The sequence below is a fragment of the Vulpes lagopus genome, chromosome 5 (assembly GCF_018345385.1).
Source record: "Vulpes lagopus strain Blue_001 chromosome 5, ASM1834538v1, whole genome shotgun sequence".
NCBI lineage: Eukaryota > Metazoa > Chordata > Mammalia > Carnivora > Canidae > Vulpes > Vulpes lagopus.
In genome coordinates, this window is record NC_054828.1 from 18,950,112 (window position 1) to 18,976,274 (window position 26,163).

A 26,163-nucleotide genomic window follows, 5' to 3' on the forward strand; every position below is an offset into this window, starting at 1 on the left:
TATTTAGTGAGTTCCTAACCAATACTTAAATGAAAAAATATGAAGAAATTATAAAAAAGTATGAAGAAATATGAAAAAATTATAAAAAGTATTCACTTGATTGCTAACTTACTACTTGATAATTTGAGAGCAGTGGGATACTACTGGAAAATAATGATGCTTACTTTTCTGTTCTCCTTTCATTAATAATCAGTTACTATCTCATGGCTTACAAAAATGCAGAACACAGAAATATACAGACACCTGAGGACCAGAGTTATTACTAAAGGATAAGCTTTATGTGCTCTATTTGACAAAGCCTTTTTTTTCTTTAAGATTTGATTTTTAAGTAATCTCTACACCCAATGTGGGGCTCAAACTTACACCCTTGAGATCAAGAGTTGCATGCTCTACCAACTGAGCCAGCCAGATGCCCTGACAAAGCTACTTTGAAGTAATTGTTCTACAATGAATATCTCTTACCTTTTTCTATATCTTTAAAAGACTGCTTGGTTAACTTAGAGGTACTAATTCTAAGATCATTCTCAATTAACTCTTCTTTTGTTTCTTGTTGCTTCAAATCTTGAAAAGAATCCAGTTCATCATCTAGGCTTTAAAAAAAATAAACTTATTACAGCATTCTGGAAGTTTACTGTACCATTTAAAAAAAAATAAAACTGCTTTATTAATAACAGCATAACAATTGAAAAAATGTAATAAGTAAACATTTTTAAAAATGGAAAACAGGGTAGCCCGGGTGGCCCACTGGCTTAGCGTTGCCTTCAGTCCAGGGCCTGATCCTGGAGACCGGGATCAAGTCCCACATCAGGCTCCCTGAATGGAGCCTGCTTCTCCCTCTGCCTCTATCTCTGCCTCTCTCTCTCTGTGTTTTTCATGAATAAATAAATAAAATATTTTTATTTTTATTGTTTTAAAAAAGGAAAACATAAAAATGTGAAAAGTAACAGTCACTGATCTTAAAAATTCACTACAGGTATCTTTCTACATATTCCAATGGGCTTAATCTAAAATGACATATAGAGGGGACCCCTGGGTGGCTCAGCGGTTTGGCGCCTGCCTTTGGCCCAGGGCACGATCCTGGAGTCCCGGGATCGAGTCCCGCATCGGGCTCCCGGCATGGAGCCTGCTTCTCCATTCTGCCTGTGTCTCTGCCTCTCTCTCTCTCTCTGTGTCTATCATAAATAAATAAATAAATCTTTAAAAAAATAATAAAATAAAATGACATATAGAGCTGTAGAATGCTCTATAACCATCAAACTCTTTTCATTCCTTATACTTCTGTAAGGTAAATATCACAGGTACTGTTAGCTATAATTTTAGCTAAAAGAATTAACATTTAACAGAAAGAAATTAAACTAGTTGAAAGCAGAACTAGAACCTCAGGTATTGGGGCAGCCTGGGTGGCTCAGAGGTTTAGTGTTGCCTTCAGCCCAGGGCACGATCCTGGGGACCCGGGATTGAGTCCCATGTCGGGCTCCCTGCATGGAGCCTGCTTCTCCCTCTGCCGGTGTCTCTGCCTCTCTCTGTGTGTCTCTCATGAATAAATAAATAAAATTTAAAAAAAAAACATCTCAGGTGTTCTCTCCAAAAAGATGGTCTCAAAGTTTAAATTTCTAGAGCAGTGCTGTTCAAAGGAATATAATTCAAGTCACATAAGGCAATTTAAAATTCTCTAGTAGCCATATTAAAAACATCAAAACAGGAAAGCCTGGGTGGCTCAGCAGTTTAGCGCCTGCCTTCAACCCAGGGCATGATCCCGGACTCCTGGGATCAAGTCCCACATCAGGCTTCTCCCTCTGCCTGTGTCTCTGCCTCCCTCTCTCTCTCTGTGTCTCTCGTGAATAAATAAAAATAAAATCTTAAAAAACAAGAAAAACATAAAGACACAAAATTTTAACATGTATTATACTTAACCCACTATATCCAAAAGATTATTTTAATATATAATTAATACAAAAAATTATTAACGTATTTTGTATTCTTTTATCCATCTTTAAAATCCAGTGTATATTTTGTACTTCTATTTTAAGTACTCAATAGCCACCTGTGCCCTATGGCTACTATGCTAGACAGCACTATAATTCCAGACTAGATCATAATGAGAGATTGTGAAAAAGCTGTCCAATGTTATAAAAACTTTCATAGTTCAAAAGCTTCAAATTATAACTTGAAATATACCCAGATCATTTATGAAAACAAAAAATGGTATCAGTTAATATAAGAAACTAATTTCCAGAAATTCATAATTATCTGAAAACAATGTTTACTTTCCTTACTCTATATTCAATCTACCTCTTGTCCAAATCTTAAATCCAGATCAACAAAGCTACTTGGTGAATGCCAAATGAAACAGTAAATAACAATAATAGCACATCTGAATGCTTTTCGATATACTAAGCATTGTTCTAAGTGTTTTACATGGCTTAAATCATTTAAGCAGAGAATGAGAAAATTATGTAAAAAAATTCAAGCTCCCAAATATCAATTACATTAATAATATCCATATATTTTAGGCACTGTTATCTTTTCTTCTCCCCACAATTATCTCAATATTTACTGTATATATACATCTTTATGGTTTACCATTATTTCAAAACGTTCACTACTTCTTGATATCCATAGCACTTCCTTCTGCCACTTATTTCTGACATTTAATAGTATCTAACTCACAATTTTATTTCACCTTAGCTGTCACTGTTTTTATACTGTTTTCACCCACTCACAACCCAGTATTCTGCATATTTGTAGTTATCATTTCCCTAGACTGATTTCCTCAATCTCTTTCAACTACCTAAAATATAACTTACCACACTAGTAGACACACAATGGATACAGTTAAATATCACTAATAAACCTGCATTCATTTTTATCCTGGCTCCTTTAACCAAAAATAGGGGGAGGGGGCAGGGTCTTCATTTGGGTCCTGGATGAATAATCATAAAAATAATTTTTCATCTTTCATACTGTATAACTTTGCATTATACCACTAACCATAATGCTTTTATCACAGAGATTCTCAGTAAAAATTAATACATCAGTCTCTTCAACCATTCAGCAGGGTCCTGAATGCTTGCACATCCTCTCAGATAAAAAGCAAAGATGTAAAGAATCCACCCTTTAATTTCTCCATTTTTTAGATACCAAAGGGATAGCAATACTAAGGATTGAGGGGTACTTTACCAATTCACATTTAAGAGTTTGAATGAACTATAAAGCGGTGTTGTGCAATGTTTTCTTTCATCAGAGTGACACCTCAAAGATGAACCCACTTTATCTCCAGATGAGAAGATGTCCAAATCATCTGTTAACAAAAAAGAAAACAGCAGAGATTACTAAGATCACATACTAGTCTCATTCTAGGCTTCTGAAGGTAAGACAGCAAAATTACCTAATGATTTATCTGTATGTCTGTGTAATGCAAACTTCAGAAAATAGGCATCAGTTCTTATATAGCACTTTACTCATCACAAAATGTTTTCATTTATTACCTTATTTGATCTTAGCAACAACTAGTTCACTGTGAAGTAAGGAGAATGGGTGCCTTTAACCCTATTCTAACGGTGTGAAGTCTAAGGACCACAGAAGTTACGTGAAGTTATCCAAGTAACAGAACCAGCAAATGGAAAGATTAAAATTCAGAATCCTGTCTTCTTTCTACCTATCATGATATTTCATCAGTCCTCAAATATTAAACATTTTATTTTTTAATTTTATATATTTTAAACACTAAACATTTTTTTTATTAGAGAGAGAGAGAGCATGAGTGGGAGGGGCAGAGAGAAAGAGAGAGAATCTCAAGCAGACTGCATTGACAGTGGAGCCAAACCCGGGGCTTGATCTCATGATCCTGAAATCATGACCTGAACTGAAATCAAGAATCAGACACTTAACTGACTGTGCCACCCAGATGCCCCTAAACACTAAACATTTAACAGACTGTTAGCCTATATCTAAATTCAGTGAATAAAATGCAAAGAGAGACTCTCTGATAAGAAATTCAGAAATATTTTTTAAGATCTTTAAAAAATTTTCTGGAATTATCTGACTTTTAAAAAATTAATTTCATAGGTAGATTTACTGATTCATCAGTTGCATATAACACCCAGGGCTCACGACATCAAGTGCCCTCCTTAATGCTCACCACCGAGTTATCCCATTCCCTACCTACCTACCCTCCAACAACCCTACCTACCTACCCTCCAACATCCCCTACCTACCTACCCTCCAACAAACCCTCCAACAAAAGTTTGTTTCCTAGAGTTAAGATTCTCTTACGGTTTGACTCCCTCTCAATTTCATCTTATTTTATTTTTCATTCCCTTCCCCTATGTTCATATGTTTTGTTTCTTAAATTCCACCTATAAGTGAAATCATATGGTATTTGTCTTTCTCTAACTCATTTATTTCACTGAGCACCTCTAGTTCTATCCATGTCACTGAAATGTATGCACCTTTTGTCTAACATGCTTTTCCCCATCAGAAATTAAACAAGCTACACTTTTTTTTTTTTAATTTTTTATTTATTCATGATAGTCACAGAGAGAGAGAGAGACAGAGAGAGGCAGAGAGAGAAGCAGGCTCCATGCACCGGGAGCCTGACATGGGATTCGATCCTGGGTCTCCAGGATCGTGCCCTGGGCCAAATGCAGGCGCCAAACCACTGCACCACCCAGGGATCCAACAAGCTACACTTTTTAATTATAGTTTAGAATGTTGGAAATTTTAGGACAAATTTCAAAACTAAGATACAATTTAAAAAATGTTTTAAGATACTAAACTCAGTAATAACTGGGTTTGTTCATACTGAAGGAATGTTTCAGAAGAGTGTTTACAAAATTTCAAAGAAATAAATAAACTTGGAAAAAAATGAAATTCTCTAATCTACCATCTCATAAACTTACTGTATCTGCTGCAATGACCTCAAAATTCAATGATAATACTTACTAGTAAAAACATCACTGAAGAAGTATCAACAAATCAAAAGACTAAAGGTTAATTAGCTATATATGTCAGTTCCAGATTACCATATAATGTTCCAACCGACCCCATTTCACAGTATAATTATCTTTATCAAGTACATTTGAAAAATTCTTCTGGTGCAACAATTACTACCCCTGTAACTTGGAAAAGTTTGTGCCTTAAAAAAAAGGCAATTAGTTTTCTTTCCCCAATATACTGTTTAATTTTTAACATTTTTAAAGGCAAAAATACTGTAACTGAAACACCAAAAGAATTCACTCAATTTGATTTTAAAGATATCATACGTTTACCCCCCAAAATCTTGATGACTATTAGTTCATTACCTGAATGAAAAAAGCCTAGTATCACAAGATATCTGGCACTTAGTGTTAAGACTAAACATTTTTTTAAAATGTTTTCTCTCAAACTAAATTTGTTAAAACCCCCAAATATACAAAATACTCCATCAGCTTACCTGGAGAGATTAGCGATCTTCTCTTCCACTTAGCCTGATCAAAATTTGAAAAATCATACTAAAAAAAATTTAAAAAGACATTTAATTTATATATTAAGAATCAACCTACAGTCTCAAAAGAGTTCCCCACAAATTATGTATTAAGTACAGGAATTAATTACAAAAATTAGCATGGACAAATCTAACAGATACTATCTTAATCAAGCGGTCAAAGTTAGTATCACCAATAACAGGACAAAGAAATGTTATATCTCCTAGTGAACAAGAGAAACCTACACATCACTCCTCCCAAAAACGCACAAAACCAGTATCTATGTACAATCCTGAGGTATACGCATCAGAAAAAATCTGACAGAGGGACGGTCCCATATACAGTTGTCCTGTAGTCTTCAAAAATGCATCATAAAGACAGAGACTTAGGGACGCCTGGAGGCTCAGCGGTTGAGCGTCTGCCTTCCACGCAGGGCGTGATCCTGGGGTCCCGGGATCGAGTCCCACATGGGGCTCCCTGCATGGAGCCTGCTTCTCCCTCTGCCTGTGTCTCTGCCTCTCCCCTCTCTGTCTCTCATGAATACATAAACAAAATCTTAAGAAAATATAAAGACAGAGACTTAGAACCTGAGCCAGAACAAAGGCAACAGGAGAGAACCAAATACAGATGGATTCTATCTGCACCGGGGGAACAAATTTTACAAAGGGCATCAATGAGATACTTGGAAATCTGAATATTAACTCTATGTTAAATATTACTGTACAAATGGTCAGTTTGTTCAATTTATTACTATGGATGTATGAGAATCACCCTATTCCCAGAAAACACACGTAAGAATTTACATGTGGGGGTGAAGGTGTCCCAGCGCCTGCGGGTGCCCTCCACGGTTCAGGTTCAGGGGGGATGTGTGCACGCCCGGTCAGAAACGGGAAGACAGAAGTAACAGATGCGGCAGACTATGAACGACTGATGAGCCCAAACCCAGGGTTCAAAAGACTTGCTGACAGGATCCTTGCAGCTTAAAGTTGGTAATTACCTCAAAATAGGAAGGTTTTTGGAGGAGTTAAAATTGCTTTTTGAACTCCGCACAAGTCACTGTGATACAAGGGGGCGACCACCACGTCCGGGGAGTCCCACACCTTCCAGGGTCTGTGCTGGGTGAACGGCTTTTTCTGACGGAAAGTCCGCTTCTCCAGCGCCCGGAGCACGTGCCGGCCCTCCGGCTACCGTTCCCAACCCTGCCGGCGCGGAGCGGAGGGCGGCCCCAGGCTCGGGGCTGAGGCGGAGGGGGAGCGGCGGCCCCGGGGGACCTGCCCCTCCCGGCCGCGGGCCTGCTTCACCCCTGCACAAAGCAGCCCGCGGACCCGGGGACAGCCCGAGGGGAAGGGCGAGACCTCACCTCGGCCAGGCGGCTGCCCCCTAGTCCGTAGCGGCTTTTGAGTCGCTCCACCACCATATCCTGCCCGGGGGGCTTCACCAGCCTCGGTTCCATAGCGAGGCGACGCCACCGTCGTCACCCCGGGAGCAGCGTTCAAACACACGGCGGCGGGACGCGCAGGGGCGGAGCTCGCGCCACGGGGCTGCGGCGTGACGCAGCACGCCCCGCCCAGGCCTCGGGGTGGAGAGCGAGCCGGGGAGCGCGGGCTCCGCCGGGGACGCAGACCAGGCCGCGAGTCCCTCGGTCTCCCCCTCTACGCAGCGTTCAAAACGTCCTCTTCCGACAAGGGTTTTTCCCGCTGAAGTTTTTAGTAACTGATTTCTCCACGACTGCGTTATTTGGACTGATAAATGGCGTCTCACCTTTTGTCTTAAAAAAATTCTACTTCGGTTTTCCTCGGTCATGTCCCCAGCAATCACACCTCTGCAGGTGGCCCCTCTGGGAGGCGCTGGCGGCCTCAGCATCCGACCCCGCGGGACGCCGCCGCTTCCCCGTGCCCCGTGCCCCGTGCGCCCCGCGCGCCCCGCGAGCGTGCAGGAATGGACGTGCACACGCGAGGCCCACAGACGCGGGGGCCACCAGCACCGACCACACCTGCCTGCCGGCGACTCCCTCTTCCTCGAACCTCACACATTTAGGGTGCGTTCGGGCATACAAGAACACACCTCATGAATCGGGATGGCCTTTGCTAACTAAAAAGAGGCAAAAATCAAGGACGTCTTGTACTCAAAGCACAGAATTCTCAAAGGATGACTCCCTCACTTTCCCTGCCATGGGTCTGGGATTAAAAAGCAGTATTAGAATGTAAGCTGCCTGTACGAATGTAGGGAATTTAAGAAGGAGCATGTACTTTCTTTTTTGAACAGTTTTTCCCAGTACTTAAGAACAGTGCCAGGCCTTTAGTAGGTGGCTCAATATTTATTGGAATGGTGTATCGACCTAAATCCTTTATCAAACCAAGACTAACTGAAAGGAATAACTGAATCCACTTCATTAATTTATACAATTACATTAGCACGATCCTTTACCTTTCTAAATTATGAGTTCGACGTGTCTGGACTAACAAATCCTAGATTCTCTGGATTATCTTTCAAGTTCTTCAAATGCCAAAGTTTTAGAATATCATAAAATGAAGTTCTCTGAAAATTATTTTAACCAATATTCTTTCCCATCGAATATTACATGTACAAATACTTTTTTATGCTCTATTTTAAGCAGATTTTTATTGAGACACTATGAAGTTGAGCCAGTTGGGGCAAAAAGTACTTGTCATTGTGGATTTATACTGCATTAGGATTAAATAACAGAGAGAAATCACAAAGTCCTTTCCTGAAATGTCTTTTGTCATTAATGTCCCAAGCCATCTTTTAAGCACCTTGGAATACTAACACTGGAAAACAGTTTACATGTCATTGAATCAAATTTTTGGTTCAAGCATTAGCTTTTAAAGCTCTTTTAATTCATAGTCTTAATGCTTTAGGATAGCATAGAAGATAGTGTAAACTCATTTGTCTAAAAAATATGTAAAGCATAATTCCCTTACTTGGAATTTATTCTAAAATCATGACAAAGCCATCAGCTGTCCCAGCTGAAAAACTACAACACACTATATCAATTTATATTACATAGGTCTCCAAAGAAGCCAATTCCTAATATTAAATGTACATACATGTAGTCCAAGGTTCAGGTAATTTCAAATGGTACACTGCAATAGGTTTATCTGCCTTTGTGGCCAAGTGGGTTCAGTGAGTGTTCCACCACTCATTACTCACACACACCACACATGACATCCTTCTCCTCCTCTGTCGGGTGGTTAAACAGGTATCACGTGATAACCGATTTCCAAATCCCCAAACAACAGAATAAACCCCACTATCTTTCACTAAACAAAATGAGATGATTTCACTGGGAAGAACACAGGAGGGTAGAAGGCAGTCATTTTTGGTAATCAGAATACACAATATTTTGTGCTCTAGATTCTTTGTAGTTCTATATTGAGTAGGCTGATTGATATGAGAATACCTCCCCCTCCTGCCCCACCACCTTTTCAGCAGTTTGCCTAACTTTGACAGTAGCCATTTCCAAATAAATCTTCAGTGTGTATGTATCAAATTTGAAGTCACTTTTTTGGGAGCTTTGCAAATTATGTAGCAGTCTGATTTACAGAATTTTTATTGTTCTCCTTACTTTGGCTCTAGAATGAACAAACAACTAGATGCACAAGTAATAAATTTTTTAAATGGCATGGCTGTTAACAATTGTCACTTTATTTTTGCTACAAAATTCACCAGAAAAAGGTACTGCAACAATCTAGTATAAAGCAAATCTTTAACCAAAGAACATGGTATAGACCTTTTTAAAATAGTCATACTTTATCACAATAACTGCAAGGAAAAATTCAAGTTCTATCAGAACCAAGCTGCAGTTTGAGGTAGTAGAAACAGATGACAGAAAAGTTAAAAAACAAAACAAAAAAACTAAGGAAATACTTGTTTAAAATGTAAAAATTAATTTAATACCTCTGAAAGGGCACAGGAACTACAGATCATTTTAAGAAAAGAAGGTATTCTACTTAAAAGTTAATTTAACTATACAGGAGGTTCAAGGATTATAGAAGAGCACTTTGGTTAAGTCTCTACCCTCTGTGGCTCTACCCATTCATAAGTGAGTCTCTATGCATAAATGAGCACACCAATAGTTAATATTACCAAATATATTTCAAATCTAAAATAAAAATTATCCAAGTTGTGGTCCCTTTATTCAAATGGTAAGTTTATCCATGCAGGAAGTCCAATACCTTAAAAGGTAAAATTAAATTGCATATATCATATTCCTTCAAGAGTTTGAGAAGGTCTATTGCTTTTAACAAGATTAGTATTATTCCATTTTAACAGAGATATGTCAGGAGTACATAAACACAAGTACACCTGATTTACACCAGTGTTTAAACTTTTATTTCACACCATGCAAGGTCAATTATAACACATTAAAAAGTGACAACAGCTATAAGCTGCAATTTTACATTTATACATTGGAAACGTCCATTTTCAAAAGCTGAACATAATTACCATATTGTCACAACAGCTAAGCTCAATTCAACTGTTTATACAGGTTAAATTTACTATGAAAAACAATGATTTTATATCTGTCCACATTCTGTGATACTAATTCTTCGACTAACAGACCCTTTAGGAGAGCCAAATGATTCAATCTTTTTCACAGTATCCATGCCATCCTTAACAAACCCAAATACTACATGCTTAAAGTCCAAATGCTCTGCTTTTTTCAATGTTATAAAAAACTGAGAATTATTGGTATCCCGGCCTCGATTGGCCATTGATAGTAAGCCAGGACCAGTATGTTTCACATCAAAATTTTCATCTTCAAATTTGTCTCCATAGATGGACCGTCCTCCTGTTCCATCATGTTTGGTGATATCTCCCCCCTGAAAGAATATTTCAGTTAATAAGAATCCTGAAAAAAATATTAAAATACACACAGAACTAGTACTACAGGATAAGTCCTAAAAACTCAGCTTCCTTGAGAATGTGGTTTAAAAACTAAGAAATACCCATTTTTGAAAGACAAAGACAGAGGTCTTTTTCCCACCCTCAATTTCTACCAGGTTTCAAGGTATTAGAGAAATTTGAACCATTTTAGGGTTGAAAGTTTTTGTGGAGACAGGAAGTTGGGTGGTGATACCACCAACTAATATACAGAAAAGCTAAAGTCTTAAGAAAATTCCAGGTGAAGAGAAACACTCGAATTTCCCAAGTTAGTGTGGTTCACTTTTCTAGACTTCTACTGTACTTACCTGGCAAACAAAATCTGGAATTACTCTGTGAAAAATGGAGTTCTTGAAGCCAAAGCCTTTCTCTCCAGTGCAAAGTGCTCTGAAGTTCTCGGCAGTCAGAGGAACAATGTTTGAGAATAATTCCATGGTTATACGTCCTAGTGGTTCATCATCTGCGCAAACATCAAAAAACACCACAGGATTTGTCTCCTTCGATAACTCTGCTGTCAGTGATACTTGTCCTTTCTGGAGTTTCAATAAATTCTGTTGACATTCTTCAAATTTTTTCTTAAAACAGTCAGCCATTTCTTTGGTTTTAAACCTCACTGCAAGCTGTTCCACTTTGGCTTCTCCATCTATTAAACAACAAAACCACACAGGGACCTTAATATTAAAATAACTGTCATCAACTGTCTTATATATTTGTTATAGATTTTAGAAAAGTCCAAAAAGTGAAAAGTAGCATCTAAATGAAGAACTCTTGGTAAATTGAACACCAATAAAAATTAATTTATTAAAATAAATAAATAAATAAATAAATGAAGAACTCACCAGCATAATCTGAGGCAGTCCAAACTAAAGCATTGTTCGAAACATTCAAGGGTTTTAATTCCATTGTTTTGGTAATAACATGGTTTGCACACACTTTAAAAACCTGGTCTCTTCTCATCAGGATCCGATAGTAATTCTTTAATGTATGCCAAAGAATCTTTATATCTCCTACACCACGCTCCTTCCACTGACTGACATCTCGATCCCATCTATAGAGTTTGGCTCTCTCTTTAAATAAAATTTCTTCATCTTCTTCTCCAGATTTTACTTCTACCTATGACAGTAGATAAAATTATAAGCTGCTGCTTTTAACATATCCCACGACAAATTCCAAAGATCCAAATGCCTCATAATACTACCGTTGCAATGACATTAATAAAATTTGAACTACAGTATCAAGATAAATGGTAATACCCAAGGGCTAGGAATACATATGATTTGGATGACGCAGTAAAGACTGATTTGTCACGAAATATTTTTCTCTTACATAGTATTCTTCCTCCTTTTGAAAAATAAATGCTTTTATAAGACAGACGATGGTTTCAAAAAGTGTTCTTGAAGAGAAATATTAACTACTGATTATAGTTGAAAACTGATAATTTGCCTAAAATAACATTCTTGTCCAGAAAATGTATTTTACTTTCTATTGAAAGGATTTTGGCAAGTATGAGATTGGATACTTTATTATTTGCAGAATTATGTTATGAAAACAAGATATTCTAAAAATATATGAAAAAACTTAGTTCTTCCCAACAATTTCATGTAGAATTTACACATATATATATATAAAATAAATAATAAAAGCTTCCATTTGAAAAGGGAAATATTCTGAAAAAAAAATGTAAACAACAAAGCTAATCCTACAAGTCAAGCCTACTATGTTGAGTTTTAAACTTCAAATGTGAAGTTATTAGTAAGAGTTCCATTCTTTAATATTTACCTCTGGTAATGACACTATTGGTTCAAAATGGATATCTTCATTATGAACTACTTCTTCATCACTATCATCTTCATCTTCACCAACTTTACTGGATGACTGTGTTCCAAACACAGCTGCTCCAGTATTTGCCCACTGGAAATTTTTATCTGATGAATAAATTAGGATATTTAAACAGTAGTATCTAATTTTATATGCTTTTAACCCCCCGTCACTTTATACTGAGGCCTGTAATTTCCAAGGATGACATATACTTTTAGTAAAAATGCTTAAAATTATATTATTCTGAGAAGTTTTACTCATATAGTGAGCACACAGTACATTTAGTACTGTTTCTGCTTTGAGATACAAAAGAAAAGATTAACTGAGCCTTAGGCAAATTTCATGATACTAAACTAAACAAGAACTTTCAGTAATGAAGTATGTTCTTAAAAGTACATACCATGGAACTTTGAACACTTAGCTCTGCTTCAAAGGTAGTTTACTTCATAAAACGTTTTATCACATGTGAAAAATAACCTTTGAACCTAAAAATGTGTTCTCAAAGAGGTCAAATCTGGTACTTCCAAAGTAGTCTAAAATGTTTATAGCTTCTCTATTTCAACTTCTTCCTGCAGTAACTAGTGTTGCAGCTTACATTTCTTGCACTGGGAGAAGCTCACTGACTCTAACTATCCTCAAGGGATACTAAGCTGTTGGGCCTGAAAACTCCCCATTTCCATACAGAGAAACAAAGAGTGTTACTCTCCCTCACATCTAGGAGAAGATGAAAACTAATTACTTCTTTATCTCCATTTCAACTGAGATGGCCCAGACTCCAGACTGCTAATACATTCTTCACTATCTTAGAGGAAAGAAACACCTCTTAACTTTTCATCACTTATTGATGAATCACCTTAAAAAAATTCTACATCTATCTAGTGCTAAAAAAAACTTAACAGAAGTATCACAGATCATTTAAAAAGTAACTCAGCCCCTTGAAAAAAAGCACAAAATAAGTATCTATTAACAGCAACTCCTTCTAAGTCAGATTTAATGGGTAGGGGAAAAAAAAAACAGAAGAAAAAAAACTTTAAAAAGAGAGAGAAGACAAAAATGCTTAAAGATATTGCAAAAGAGGGTTGCCTGAGTGGCTCAGTTGAACAACTGACTCTTGATTTTTGGCTCAGGTCATGATCTCAGGGTTGTGAGGTCGAGCTCCACAATGGCCTCCTCGATGGGCATGCAGCCTGCTTCAGGTTCTCTCTCCCTCCCTTTGGTGCAACCCCCAAACCCACTGCACTCTCTCTTAAAAAAAAAAAAAAAAATACTGGTCAGGAATTCCCAAGCAGAGGAAAAAATTTTAATTATCCCCAAGGATCCCTGAGAGGTAGGACAGAAAATTTCAAAATTTCTCAATTTTAGTTCTTAATGCTGGGTGCATTATCAGAATCACACAGGAGCTTTTGTAAAACAAAACAAAACAAAACAAAACAAAACAAAAACAAAAACAAAAAACAACAACAACAACAACAACACCTGGGTTACCATGACCAGGGAATCCAACATAACAGATACTTAAAAAACAAAACAAAACACAAAAACACCTTCCATGAAATTCAAATATGAAGCCAAGGGGTTTTTGAAAACCACTGCTTCCAAGAGGAAGAATTTTACAGTAAAAGTATAAAGACATACATGTCAATAATCAACATCAACTTCACAAAAACAGTTCTAGGTAATAGTATGTAGGAGGCTTCCATTATGTGTCTAGGTTGAATAAAAACATTACAAAATCTGAAGGAACAAGGATAAAATAGTGATTATTGACAAAGGCAGGTGATTTCTAAACAGGCACTCCTTGTTATTCTCTTAGTTTCCAAGTTAAATATTATACAACAAACATGGAATGATTGACAGACCTATGTGAACAGAACTTGTGAAGAAAATGAATTTTAAAAAAGAAACAAAATCACTACCAAAAAATGGACAGATTTTAAAAAAAAAATCACCATAGAAAAAGAATATGCAAGATAAAAAGAGGAAAAAAAGATTCCTCTGAACCCAAAAAACCAACCAAAACAAAAACTTCAAAATCAGAAAGATTCATGCAATGCCAGAAACAGGTTAAAAAAAAAAAAGGATAGCTACATTCTGCACATTCTGGTGAAATTTATGATCTTTTAAAGAAACTAACAAAATTTAAAGATAAAATAAAAAACACAAGCAAAAGGAAAACTGACAAAACCAAAGGCACTTCTTTGAAAGTGTCAAGATCTAATTTTTACAAAGTAAAAAATGTAGTTGAACAAAGAACTTGGTGAATCATCTCATTGAAAAATGGTAAGTGGTGGTGAGGAGTAAATGTCATGAGGTTTGAGTCTAACCTGTTTCATAGTTTACTGCACAGTACTGATAGAGTACTTTGAAAACGTTACACTGAATAACAAGCAACCTAATACATCAACTTTCATTTGACAATTCTTTTTTTGTAGATAACTATGTCCACTATACTGCTTATAATCCTCTGACTTCAGGCTACTATAAATTAAAACAAAAATAAAGCAACTTGACATCAGTGAAGCTACAAATTCCAGCATAACAAAAAATACCTGAAGGTAATTTCTAAAAGTTTTACATGTGTTTCCGTAAGTGGCCAGTGTGTGAAACAAGTTTAATTATGTGAGAGAGAAAAATGCTATTCTGGATTAGCTAAATCACATACACATATATCTTCAATAAAATTTATTCCCCAATAAAATATATTCCCCAATTCAAGCACCTTCTATAAGAACAACTTAGGTGGTGCTATAATCAGATATATGAAAGACATTGCAAGAATAAAAAGTAATATGCCATACACTTGAAACAATCAAGTAATGTATTATTTCCCACAAATGATACAAAATGCACTAAAAACACAAAACCACTGAAAAAGATAGGAAACCTCACCAACTATTAATTTATCACAATAAATTAGCATAATCCTATATTCAAACCTGATCAATTGGAAAAATGGAAAACTATAAAATCATCTCCTTAAAAAATACAGATGCACAAATCTTGAAATATTAACAGAAAACAAATCCAAAACTATAATTAAAAGAACAATGAACCAGGCAGCCCGGGTGGCTCAGCGGTTTGGCACCACCTTTGGCCCAGGGACTGATCCTGGAGACAGGATCAAGTCCCACGTCAGGCTCCCTGCATGGAGCCTGCTTCTCCCTCTGCCTGTGTCTCTGCCTGCCTCTCTCTCTCTGTGTGTCTCTCATGAATAAATAAAATCTTCTAAAAAAAAAAAAAAGAAAAACAATGAACCAAAATCAAGGTAAATCCCAAACTGGAAAGGTGGTTCTGCATTTCAGGATGAGGAAAACTATTCACAGGATTTACACTGATTTAAGGGAAAATTCTTATGGTTTATATTAATAAATGTCAAAAATAATAGTAAAATTTAAAAGTCCTTCCTTTTTAAAACTCTAAACAGGGACGCCTGGGTGGTTCAGCAGTTCGGTGTCTGCCTTTGGCACAGGGCATGATCCTGAAGTCCCAGGACTGGGTCCCACATCGGGCTCCCTGCATGGAGCCTGCTTCTCCCTCTGCCTGTGTCTCTGCCTGTGTCTCTGCCTCTCCCTCTCTCTCTGTGTGTGCGTCTCTCATGAATAAATAAATAAAATCCTTTTAAAAAAGTACCAAAAAAAAAAAAAACCCTCTAAACAAACTAGAAGGTGAAAATGAGGGAAGCAATGTCCAACTTAGTTACAACACTGTGGCAAAGGACCAATTCTTTCATTTGTGCTTGATTCTGTAACATAATCATTAAAATCTCTCCTCCTGATCTTACCTTTAGAACCAAAAGCAAAATCCCCAGAATTACTGGAAGCCAAATCTGCAAATGACAGCCCTGTGCTACTTCCAAATCCAAATGAAACTGTTTTGCTTTCCACTGGCAAAAGGAAAAGAGTAATTTAATATTTCATTTAATATATACTGAACATCAAAGCTTTACTCCGTACCCAGCAACCATGGGGGTAGGATGTTCTATACTACCAAAGGGGTTAGGTGTGTGGTGTGCAATATTTGTCTTCTGGTTATCTCTCTAAAAAAAAGTTACAAAATACACCCAATTCTGAACTGATTCTTCAGTATTATTAAGTTAACAGGTACTTTCTCATGAAACACTACACCAAAAGCAATGCAAAAAAATCTATTTCAAAAAATGAGATGTAAGTTTATACTAAGCCGGATAACAGAGCTATATAGTTTCTGCTTTATAGAGTCCTCTACAATCTAAAACTACATTCATTTACAGGTAGGGTTTTAGGGAAGATCTCCATAAAATATTCTGTTCTCTCTTCTAAATAAACTCTCTCTCTCTCACACACACACACACACATATAAAAATGAGTGTCTTATTTATATTTGGTCACCAGGAGTCTGGGGATCTTAATTCTGACAGTGTGTAGTACATGATCAATTTAGTGCTAAGCCTTAGGTGCATTATGTGAAAACATCTGAGATTTTAGGTAGGAGATTATTCCTTTTCTAGCATATAAGACTCTCAAGTGCCAATAAATGTAGTAATTGTGCGTTATTCAACAAATTAGTAAAGGGACAAGCAATTATGAAGGAACATAATTAGAAAAGATTTCCCCCTCTTCTACTATCAATTGAACTGAAACAACAAGTAGGAAAGCATATCAGATCTTAATTACTATAACTGATTAATGAAGCAGGTAGAGAAAAAGGCATTGAAGGAATATCACAAAAAATTAATCTTATTTTAATATCTACAATTACTTCATATGTAAATTTTAATATACTTCAGTGATAACAGAATTCAAACAATATTCAAAGGAGACTATTATCACAAAAACTTTCACATAAGTATTCTCATTTATTCTCAGGTAGATAGGTCTGACTCACAATGCTTCATATTCCTTAATAACTACAACTCTAACAATAAAAATACATGTTTATTATCTTTGTTGACAAGGAAGTATGATTTTTCTGGTTATTATTACAAATATCTCATGCCAGGACGCCTGGGTGGCTCAGTGGTTAAAGCGTCTGCCTTCAGGCAGGTCGTGATCCTGGAGTCCCGGGATCGAGTCCTGCATCGGGCTCCCTGCATGGAGCCTGCTTCTCCCTCTCCCTCTCTCTCTCATATGAATAAATAAATAAAATTTTTTAAAAAATCTCATGCCCCTTTTATACATCTCAAAATTTGTTTTAAGGTAAGGGAGTTCTTAGAATTGACATTTAAGCCTATTTTCTCAAACATACAGGGAGGTGTACCTTATATAATATATGCCTAGGATTTTGAAAACATCAAATTTTACCTTGGCTTGTAGAATCTCCATCATTTTCCTTTCTAGTAGACAGATCTACAGGTTTGTCCACAGTTCCAGAAGAAATAGGTGATGAACTAATAGATTTGGCAATAAAATCAGTTTCTTCAGATTTACATAAAAATGGTACAGTCACTTTAGTCCCACCTGTATACACACTGTCAGCTGTGCTAGTTAATTCCTCATTCTGGGATTTCTGCAAAGAGGAAATAAATAATTATGTCATTAAATACTGAATGACAAAAAGGATCACACATCCTATTTTAAAAGAAATTAAGGGGGTGCCTGGATGGCTCAGTCTGTTGAGCATCGTCCAACTCTTGACTTCGGTTCAGGTAATGATCTCAGAGACCTGGGATCCAGCCCTGAGTCAGGCTCCATATCCAGTCTGTTTGATATATTCATTCATTACCCTCCTGCCACCCCCACATCTCACCCTGCCCCTTACCCACCCTGGCTAGTGCTCTCTCTCTAAAATAGATAAAATCCTTTAAAAAAAAAAAAAAACTAAAAAGGAAATTGAGGACTTGGGAGTTCTGAACAAAATGAAATAAGCACATTTAACCTTATCTCTCCCAAAACCTATGATTGAAATGGACTGAAGCAGATAAAGTATAAAAAGCCTCTGAAAGGTGGATTAAGAATCCCAAGACTTGAAATATAATCTGGTGGTTAAGAACTTTACAGGTCTTTTCCTTCCCTGTCAACCTATATCCCAGCCTGGGTGCTAGGGCAGTCCCAAAACTGAAGCTGCCAATGACAGAAATGGGGAAAAAAAAAAAAAGAATCCCAAGAAAAGCCAACTTTTCCTGGCCAGGGGGTGGGGGACATCATGAAATGATATGCGTTGAATGATCAGAAAAAAACTTTAAATAAGTTATTGCAACAATGCTCCAGGATATAGGGACAAATTTTTAGAACAAATGGAAAGATAAGAAGTTCTCAGCAAAAAAACTGAAGGTATAAAAAGAATCAAATGGGAATTTTACAACTGAAAAATACAATAACAAAAAGCTCTCATGGAACATTTACCCAAGAAAGACCACATTCTGGCCCATAAAAATGCACCTCAACAAATTCAAAAGTATATACTCAGTCCACAAAGGAATTAAACTAGAAACCATTAAAAAAAAGAAAAAAGAAAGAAAGAAAAAAACAACTGGAAACCATTGCCAGAAATATAACTGGAAAATCTCAAATATTTTGAGATTAAATAACACATTTTTAAAAATACATGTGTCCAAAGGTCTCTAGACAAATTAAAAATATTTTTAACAAAATAAATATGAAACTACAACTTATCAAAACTTATACAATGCAACAGAAACAAAGAAAGAAAACAAAGGAAACTTTATAGTAATGAATGTATATATTAAGAAGACCTATGGGGCACCTGGGTGGCCCAGTAGGTTGCTTAAGTGTCTGCCTTTTGCTCAAGTCATGATCACAGGGTTTCTACAATGCTCCCTGCTCAGCAGGTAAGTCTGCTTCTGCTTCTCCCTCTTCCCTGGGCTCATGCTTCTTCCCTCTCTCTCTTCTTTTTCAAATAAAGAAGATCTTAAAAAAAAAAAAAAAAAAGAAGACCTAAAACCAATAAACTTCCACCTTAAGAAACTAAAGAAGAGAGATATAAATGTAAAAAAGAGAAGAAATAATGAAAAGTATAGCAGAAATCAGTAAAGCAGGAAATTAATGCAGAAAAAAATCAATAAAATCAAAAGCTGATTTTCTGAAAAGGTAAATAAAAATTGATAAACCTCTAACAGGCTAACCAAGAAAACAAGAAAGATGCAAATTATTAATATCAGAAATGAAACAAAGGGCATCTGGGTGGCTCAGTCGGTTAAGCATCTACTTTGGCTCTGGGGTCCTGGGATCAAGCCCCTTGTGGGTCTTGTCCTGATTTTCCCCCTGCCCCTCCCCGTTTGTGCATGCTCTCTCTCTCAAATAAATGATAAACTCTTAAAAAAAAGAAATGATAACAAGGCCATCACTAACTCACTTTTAATTGATGGATGTTAAAAGGGTAATAAATTTTAATGAATTTCATGAACAGCGTTAAATCCACAAATTTGATAACATAAAAAAATGGACCAATTCCTTCAAAGATACAACCTACCAAAATTCACAAATGAAACAGATAATCTGAACAGGCCTACATCTATTAAAGATCAATTAATATCCTTCCAGGACCAAATGGTTCAGTGGTAAATTCTATCAAACATTTAAGAAAGAAATAATAGGGACGCCTGGGTGGCTCATTCAGGTCAGGTCCTGATCCAGGGGTCCTGGGATGGAGTCCCGCATCAGGCTCCCTACAGGGAGCCTACTTCTCCCTCTGACTGCGCCTCTGCCCCTCTCTCTGTGTCTCATAAGAGTCAGGAAGGAAAGAAGGGAGGGAGGGATGGAAAAAGAGAAGAAAAAAAAAGAAAGGAAAGAAAAGCAATTCCCACAATGTCTTCCCACAATTCCCACAGAAGCAGAGGCAACACTTTCTATCAAGCAAAAATTAATAGGAGAAACAGACAAATCTATAATTATGCCTAGCAACAGTTCACTCAATGATAAAAAGAACAAGGAGACAAAAAAATTAATCAAAGATATATTGAAACTTGGACAACACAGTATCAACTAGTTTCATCTTAACATTTATAGAACACTCTACCCCAAAAGAACAGACTATACATTCCTCTCAAGTGCACACCAATCACCAAGACAGCCTTCATTAAGCCTATAAGAACTAAATTACACAAAATATGTTCACAGACAATAATGGAATTAAATTAGAAATCAAAAACAGAATATCTGGAAAATTGCCAAATATTTGGAAGCAACATACTAATACCTATATCAAAAAGAATATCTCAAGGGAAATATATATTTTTAATTGAATGAAAATGAAAATACCACACAGTAAAACTTGTGGGATAGAGCCGAATAGTTCCTAGAAAGAAACTTACAGCACTAAATATACTAGAAATGAAGAATGGTCTTAAATAAGTAATTTACAGTTCTACTGTAAGAAACTAGAAAAAGAGCAAAATAAATTAGAAATAACCTTCCATGAATCAATAAATAAACTATGGTAGATCCACACAACGGAATACTTAGTGATAGACAGGAACAAACTATTACTACACACAATAACTTGGGACAAATCTCAAGGGCATTATGCTAAGTGAAAAATGCCAGTATCAAAGATTACACACTGTAGGATTTCATTCAGATGTTAGTCTGGAAAAAGCAAAAATATGGAAACAGAAAACACCAGTTGCTAGAAGATATAAGTGGGGGAGAATCTGAATACAAAAGGATGATATGAAGGAAACTTTGGGAGATGTATCCTATCTGTGGTGAAAATTATAAAAATTCAGGCATGTGTAAGAACTCAGAAAACAGACACACAAAGTGAATTTTACTTCTCTAAATTAAAAAAAATTACTACAAATGAAAAAAGTCTTTATTTCTTAACATACCAAAGCATAAGGAAAAGAGAATTCACTCTATGTTTGTGTCAAACATTTTATGCTATCATAACAGTATTATTCCTAATAGCCAAAAAAGTAAAACCAACCCAAATGGCCATCAACAAATGAATGGATAAATGAAATGTGGTATATCCATACAATGGAGTATTATTCAGTCATTAAAATCAATACATACATATATATATGCTACAACGTAGATACACCTTGAAAACATTAAATGAAAGAAGCCAGACACAAAGGCCACATATCACCATGACTTTTTTTTTTTTATAAGAAATGTCCATAACAAGCGAACTTTATAGAGACAGAAAGTCCATCAGTGTAGTTTCTAGGGCTGGAGCAGGTAGGGGGAAATGGGGAAGAATGAGGAGTATTAAAGGTCAAAGGTTGTCTTGGGGTAATGAAACTGTTGAAAATGGACTGTGGTAATGGTTGCGCAACCATGTAAATATACTAAAAACCAGTAAATTGTACACTTTAAAATGGGTGAATTGTATGGTATATAAATTATATCACAATAAATGTTACCCAAAAAAAGTTGGCTAGATTGCTTGGGTGATAGGAAGGGTTTTAATTCAGCTCCTAATGCATCCTCACCTTAGAGTCCTTGAATGGAAAACTCAATACAGACAAATCAAATTACTTCTGTTTTGTTCAATACTGTATCCCCAATCATCAGCATAGTGCTAGCTCACAGTAAACACTTATAAACAGAGGACACTTAAGCATTTTATGCAACAGATGCAAATCCAATGTAAAGTAGACTGAGTATAAAGATAAAGCAGGAACAATGCATTCTCAGAGAATGTAAATCTATGTCTCTTAGAGTGTATTTTAGCTTTAATTGTTTTTAGTTTTCTATTTCATCTCTGTGTATTAAAGGATGCTTACTCTCCTCCAAAAGACAGCTTATTGTGGCATTTTTTTCAATCTTTATAGAGATTTATCACATTTAATTTTGGTACTAAAAGTAGTTTTGGACAGTCACTAATATTAAGAAGGAAAAGAATTGGGATCCCTGGGTGGCGCAGCGGTTTGGCGCCTGCCTTTGGCCCGGGGCGCGATCCTGGAGGCCCGGGATCGAATCCCACGTCGGGCTTCCGGTGCATGGAGCCTGCTTCTCCCTCTGCCTGTCTCTGCCTCTCTCTCTCTCTCTGTGTGACTATCATGAATAAATAAATAAAATCTTTAAAAAAAAAAAAAAAAAAAAAGAAGGAAAAGAATAAATGATGTACAATTCAATCTGTGCATCAGAACTGAAATTATTTTTCAGTTTTAAGTTTTCAAATAAATGAATTTTAAATCAATAACTAATTTTAAGTTCTGCACATAAAAGGCCATGTTTAAATCACTGTATAAATTTGCATAATCCAAATTTATAATAATATGACTTTACTGTATTTGTTGAATGAATAACTACATGATAAAGCCTCTAGCATCTAGCAATTAGAGTAACAGCCATTACATACTGTGTACTTCCAGTGAGTCCACGCAAACTGTTAAGTGATTTGAAATACACTTTAGATTCAACATAGTGAGGCCACTGCTGTAAAAACTTCAGATTTCCACAAATAAATCTGTCTGGTTATAAATGGGAAAGTGGTATCGTTACATCCACTGATGGTCATTAATTATATGTGTACTGATGAATTAAGCTTAAACCTACACATCCTAGGTGGCCAGCTAGACTCCTCAGAGTCAGAAAGACTAACAAAAAGTAATCAATTTCTTAGAGACTCAGACCATGTGTTTACACCACACATCTCTCTCTAGTCACATATCCTTTAAATAAACCACTGCATTTGTAACTAATTCCAGGACCCTACTTCAATAACCATCTCTCAAAACAAAACAAAAACCAGTATTACTAGAAGGGCAGGAACATTCTGAATACATACATGCCAATATTACACTGTAAGCAATTACTAGACAGGGACTTTGTCTTCTCTTTTCTGTGGAATACAAATTAAGATACCATGGTGTTGATAGCTATTAAAATTATCACTACAATTGAGCTAAGAAAGTAATCAAATGACGAAACTGACAAACCAAGGTATAGGCCAAGGGAACTGAGTCTCAAATGCTACTTCATATCCACTCTGCCCATCACAGAATAAACTCATGAAAAATGAACTACTTAATATCATTCTTGGTATTGTGGTAATAACACTCTTAGGGATATCTACTCAGTCAATTTCTCCCATCCCCACAAAAATCCAACATACACATAAGGATGAACCTTTACAGTCCTCTATGTAGAACAAAATTCTTCCTCCTTTGGCCAAAGCTGATTAGTAAATAGACACCTAATTTTCTAACCATGACACATTATTACCATTTGGTAAGAACATTCTAGTCTACTGCCATCAACAAAAGCAACTGAGGCAGAAGGAAAATAATGGAGATGCTCTTACCTGAGAGTCCTGAACTTTTTGAAATTCTGACTGAAAGTCTTCCCCATTTCCATTGTCCTCATCAGTATCACTGCAGACTCCACAAAAAAATGTAGGTGGAAGCTTTAACGTATCTGCTTTTGCCTTCTCTTCAACTGTTGGTTTCTTTTCCCAAACAATAACACATTCTTTTTCATTATCTGAAAATCCCACAGAATAAAAGCAAAAGAAAGTTATAGGAAATCCAACTACTCTCCAAAAGAGGTCCTCAATACAATTTACAGATTACAGACCCAGATAGCAATACCTATGAATGCTAATGGAGAACAAGGATCACCATGAAAACAATGTTTTACACTTCATGTTATTTTCAAATATTTTAAATCACCCGTAGGAATAGTACATGAGTAAAACTGGTAATTATAAAAATGATCAGATTAGAAGATTCCTTTTAAACAGAAGATTTTTTTAAAAAGACATTTTAACTAGAGTGGGATGCCTGAGTGGCTCAGTTGGTTAAGCATCCGATTCTTGATTTCGGCTCAGGGTTCTGAGATCAACACCTGCATCAGGCTCCGCACTGGGCACGGAGGCTGCTTAAGATTCTCTGTCTCCCTCTCCCTCTACTTCTTCACCCTCTTCTTTCTCTCTCTCCCTCTCATAAATAAATGTATAAAAATTGTAATTTTAACTTAGCATAACTAGCAATTTTAATTTAACATACCTGTTAGCTTTTCTTCTAATGGTCTACATTTTTCTGAGTCATCCAGATAGAGTTTTCCATTAAGTTTCTTGACAGCTGTTTCGAAATCTTCATCTTAAATTATAATTGATTTTATTAAATAAAAAAAGTTTCTAGTAAGTTCCAGGAATTTTTCTAGCCACAAATCTAGAAATTATCCTCCAACTTCATACCTTCCCTTACTGCCCACACTGAAAAAACACCCAATTGTACCAATTCTATCTTCCTAATACCTCTCCTATCATTACAGAAATTTCATTCAGGCTCTCTTGTTTGAGTTACTCTATTATTTCAGTTCATCTTCCTGTCTCCATGTCCCACAACCCAATCCTTTACACTACTAAATTCAACTGGTCTTACTGAAACTTTCTGAGCATGGTACACCCCTGGCTAAAAAATTCTGATATGGCTCACAAAGTTTTCCATAATCAAACACCCATCTGCCTCATTACTCTCTGATCCCTTTAAGTCTACAGGGAAATTAGGACTGTTTTCAATTCTCTCATAATGCCTGCTCAACTCATAGTAGGCATCCATAAAATCCTCACTTGGTAAGTGCATTTGTTTCAATCATTACATCCATTGACTATTTATATATATATAGACAACTACCTACAAAGACAGCAGTGATGGGTTCTAAGAGGCAATCTTAAAAATGATTTAAATATACCCCCCAATTACTAAGACTAGCATGAAAAGAATGTTATGTGTTTAAAATAACAAAAGGCTTACCATCCTCTTCTTCACTAACATAATCTGGCTTATTCTTATAGCAGAAGAAAGTTGGAGGAAGTTTAAGTTTGCTTGCAAGAGCTTTTTGCTCAGGGGTGGGCGTTAACTCATACACAATGAAAACATCATCATCTGAGGAAGGATCTTCAGGTTTTTCCTTCTCTTTTGCTATAAAACAAGTCCAAAAAAATTATAAAGACAAGATATTACATAGGTATTAACATCAATATCCTAACTGAAAATAAAAACCACAGGACTTATCTTTAGGTTATAATATAGCATGGTGATGAAAACACTAATTGTGATGTAGACAGAGCTCTGTAAAGAATTATAAGCCTGACTTAACATTCTGTCAAAAACCCTTAATGAACAAAGAATCTATTTAAAACCAAAAAAATATTTAATTTACTCACTGATCAAGAAAAACTACTATTAATGGTTATAATTGTAAAAGGTATTTATAGAGTGTTGCCATAACCATATCTGGCATGCTAAACAATAGTTTAGCAAAATATCCATGCATTTGCAACAATGGAAAAAACTTACAGAAATCATGAGCATAGATTAGTATCAATACGAAACTAATGCAAAGCTAACCTTGATTAGTTCCTACAAGGAAAGTTAACAATTGCCAAGGATGGCGAGTGATAAGTTATATCCAGTTTTGCATATTTCCAAGCAGATAACACATAAAACTAAATTAAAACCCACTGTTATCCTAGGGGTAAGTAATACTGTAGGAATCTAAGATCATTTTAATAGCTGAAAAACAACAAAAGCAAAACACAAAGAAAATAAGGGATTATTCATATAATATGCTGTTGTCTATAAAGAAGAGTATCTGGCAAAAGGAACAGATAACAAATCATGTGCCAACTGGTGCTGTCCAAGATGGTACCTTAGTCACGTGTGGCTATTAAAGCACTTAAAATGTGGCTAGTCCAAACTGAGTCCTACTCCAAGTATAAAAATACACTCTTGGGGCACCTGGGTGGCTCAGTCAGTTAACCGTCCAATTCTTGATTTTGGCTCAGGTCTTGATCTCCAGGTTGTAAGACTGAGCCCTGCATGGGGCTCCACATTCAGTGTGCAGTCTGCTTGAGATTCTCTCTCTCCTCTCTCTTTGCCCCTCCCATTCGTGAGCACACTTTTGCTAGCTCTCCCTCTCTCTTAAAAAAAAAAATACACACTGGATTTTGAAGACTTTGTACAAAAACAAAAACAAAATATGAACTCTCTAATTTTTGTATTGATTAGATCTTGAAATGGTATTTCAGATATAACTGGATAGATTATTAAAATTAATTTCATCTGCATCTTTTTTTCACTTTT

At 36.2% G+C, this 26,163-nt stretch overlaps 2 protein-coding genes across 9 annotated transcripts in view; both read right to left on the reverse strand.

The window, feature by feature from the left end:
- Positions 1-7,308, reverse strand: part of CCDC138 (coiled-coil domain containing 138) — a 98,631-nt gene extending 91,323 nt beyond the window's left edge. The window contains exons 1-4 of one of the 6 annotated variants that reach the window (XM_041754130.1): positions 6,826-7,298; positions 5,435-5,492; positions 3,181-3,301; positions 463-590 (exon numbers count right to left, since the gene is read on the reverse strand). In XM_041754130.1, the coding sequence (XP_041610064.1) occupies positions 463-590; positions 3,181-3,301; positions 5,435-5,492; positions 6,826-6,918 (400 nt within the window). In that variant the 5' untranslated portion in view covers positions 6,919-7,298. Of the gene's footprint in view, positions 1-462; positions 591-3,180; positions 3,302-5,434; positions 5,493-6,268; positions 6,331-6,825 lie in introns of those variants that run through there. The other 5 variants (XM_041754128.1, XM_041754129.1, XM_041754127.1 and 2 more) reach the window with 5 other exon arrangements.
- A 2,487-nt stretch (positions 7,309-9,795) lies between these two features.
- The window catches only part of RANBP2 (RAN binding protein 2), a 100,319-nt gene continuing 83,951 nt past the window's right edge, over positions 9,796-26,163 (reverse strand). For all 3 annotated transcript variants that reach the window (XM_041754729.1, XM_041754730.1, XM_041754728.1), the window contains 9 exons: positions 24,832-24,999; positions 24,082-24,174; positions 23,379-23,557; positions 17,468-17,672; positions 15,970-16,071; positions 12,150-12,295; positions 11,210-11,483; positions 10,679-11,013; positions 9,796-10,309 (listed from right to left, as the gene is read on the reverse strand). In XM_041754729.1, coding sequence (XP_041610663.1) covers positions 10,004-10,309; positions 10,679-11,013; positions 11,210-11,483; positions 12,150-12,295; positions 15,970-16,071; positions 17,468-17,672; positions 23,379-23,557; positions 24,082-24,174; positions 24,832-24,999 — 1,808 coding nt within the window. In that variant the 3' untranslated portion in view covers positions 9,796-10,003. The remainder of the gene's footprint in view (positions 10,310-10,678; positions 11,014-11,209; positions 11,484-12,149; positions 12,296-15,969; positions 16,072-17,467; positions 17,673-23,378; positions 23,558-24,081; positions 24,175-24,831; positions 25,000-26,163) is intronic.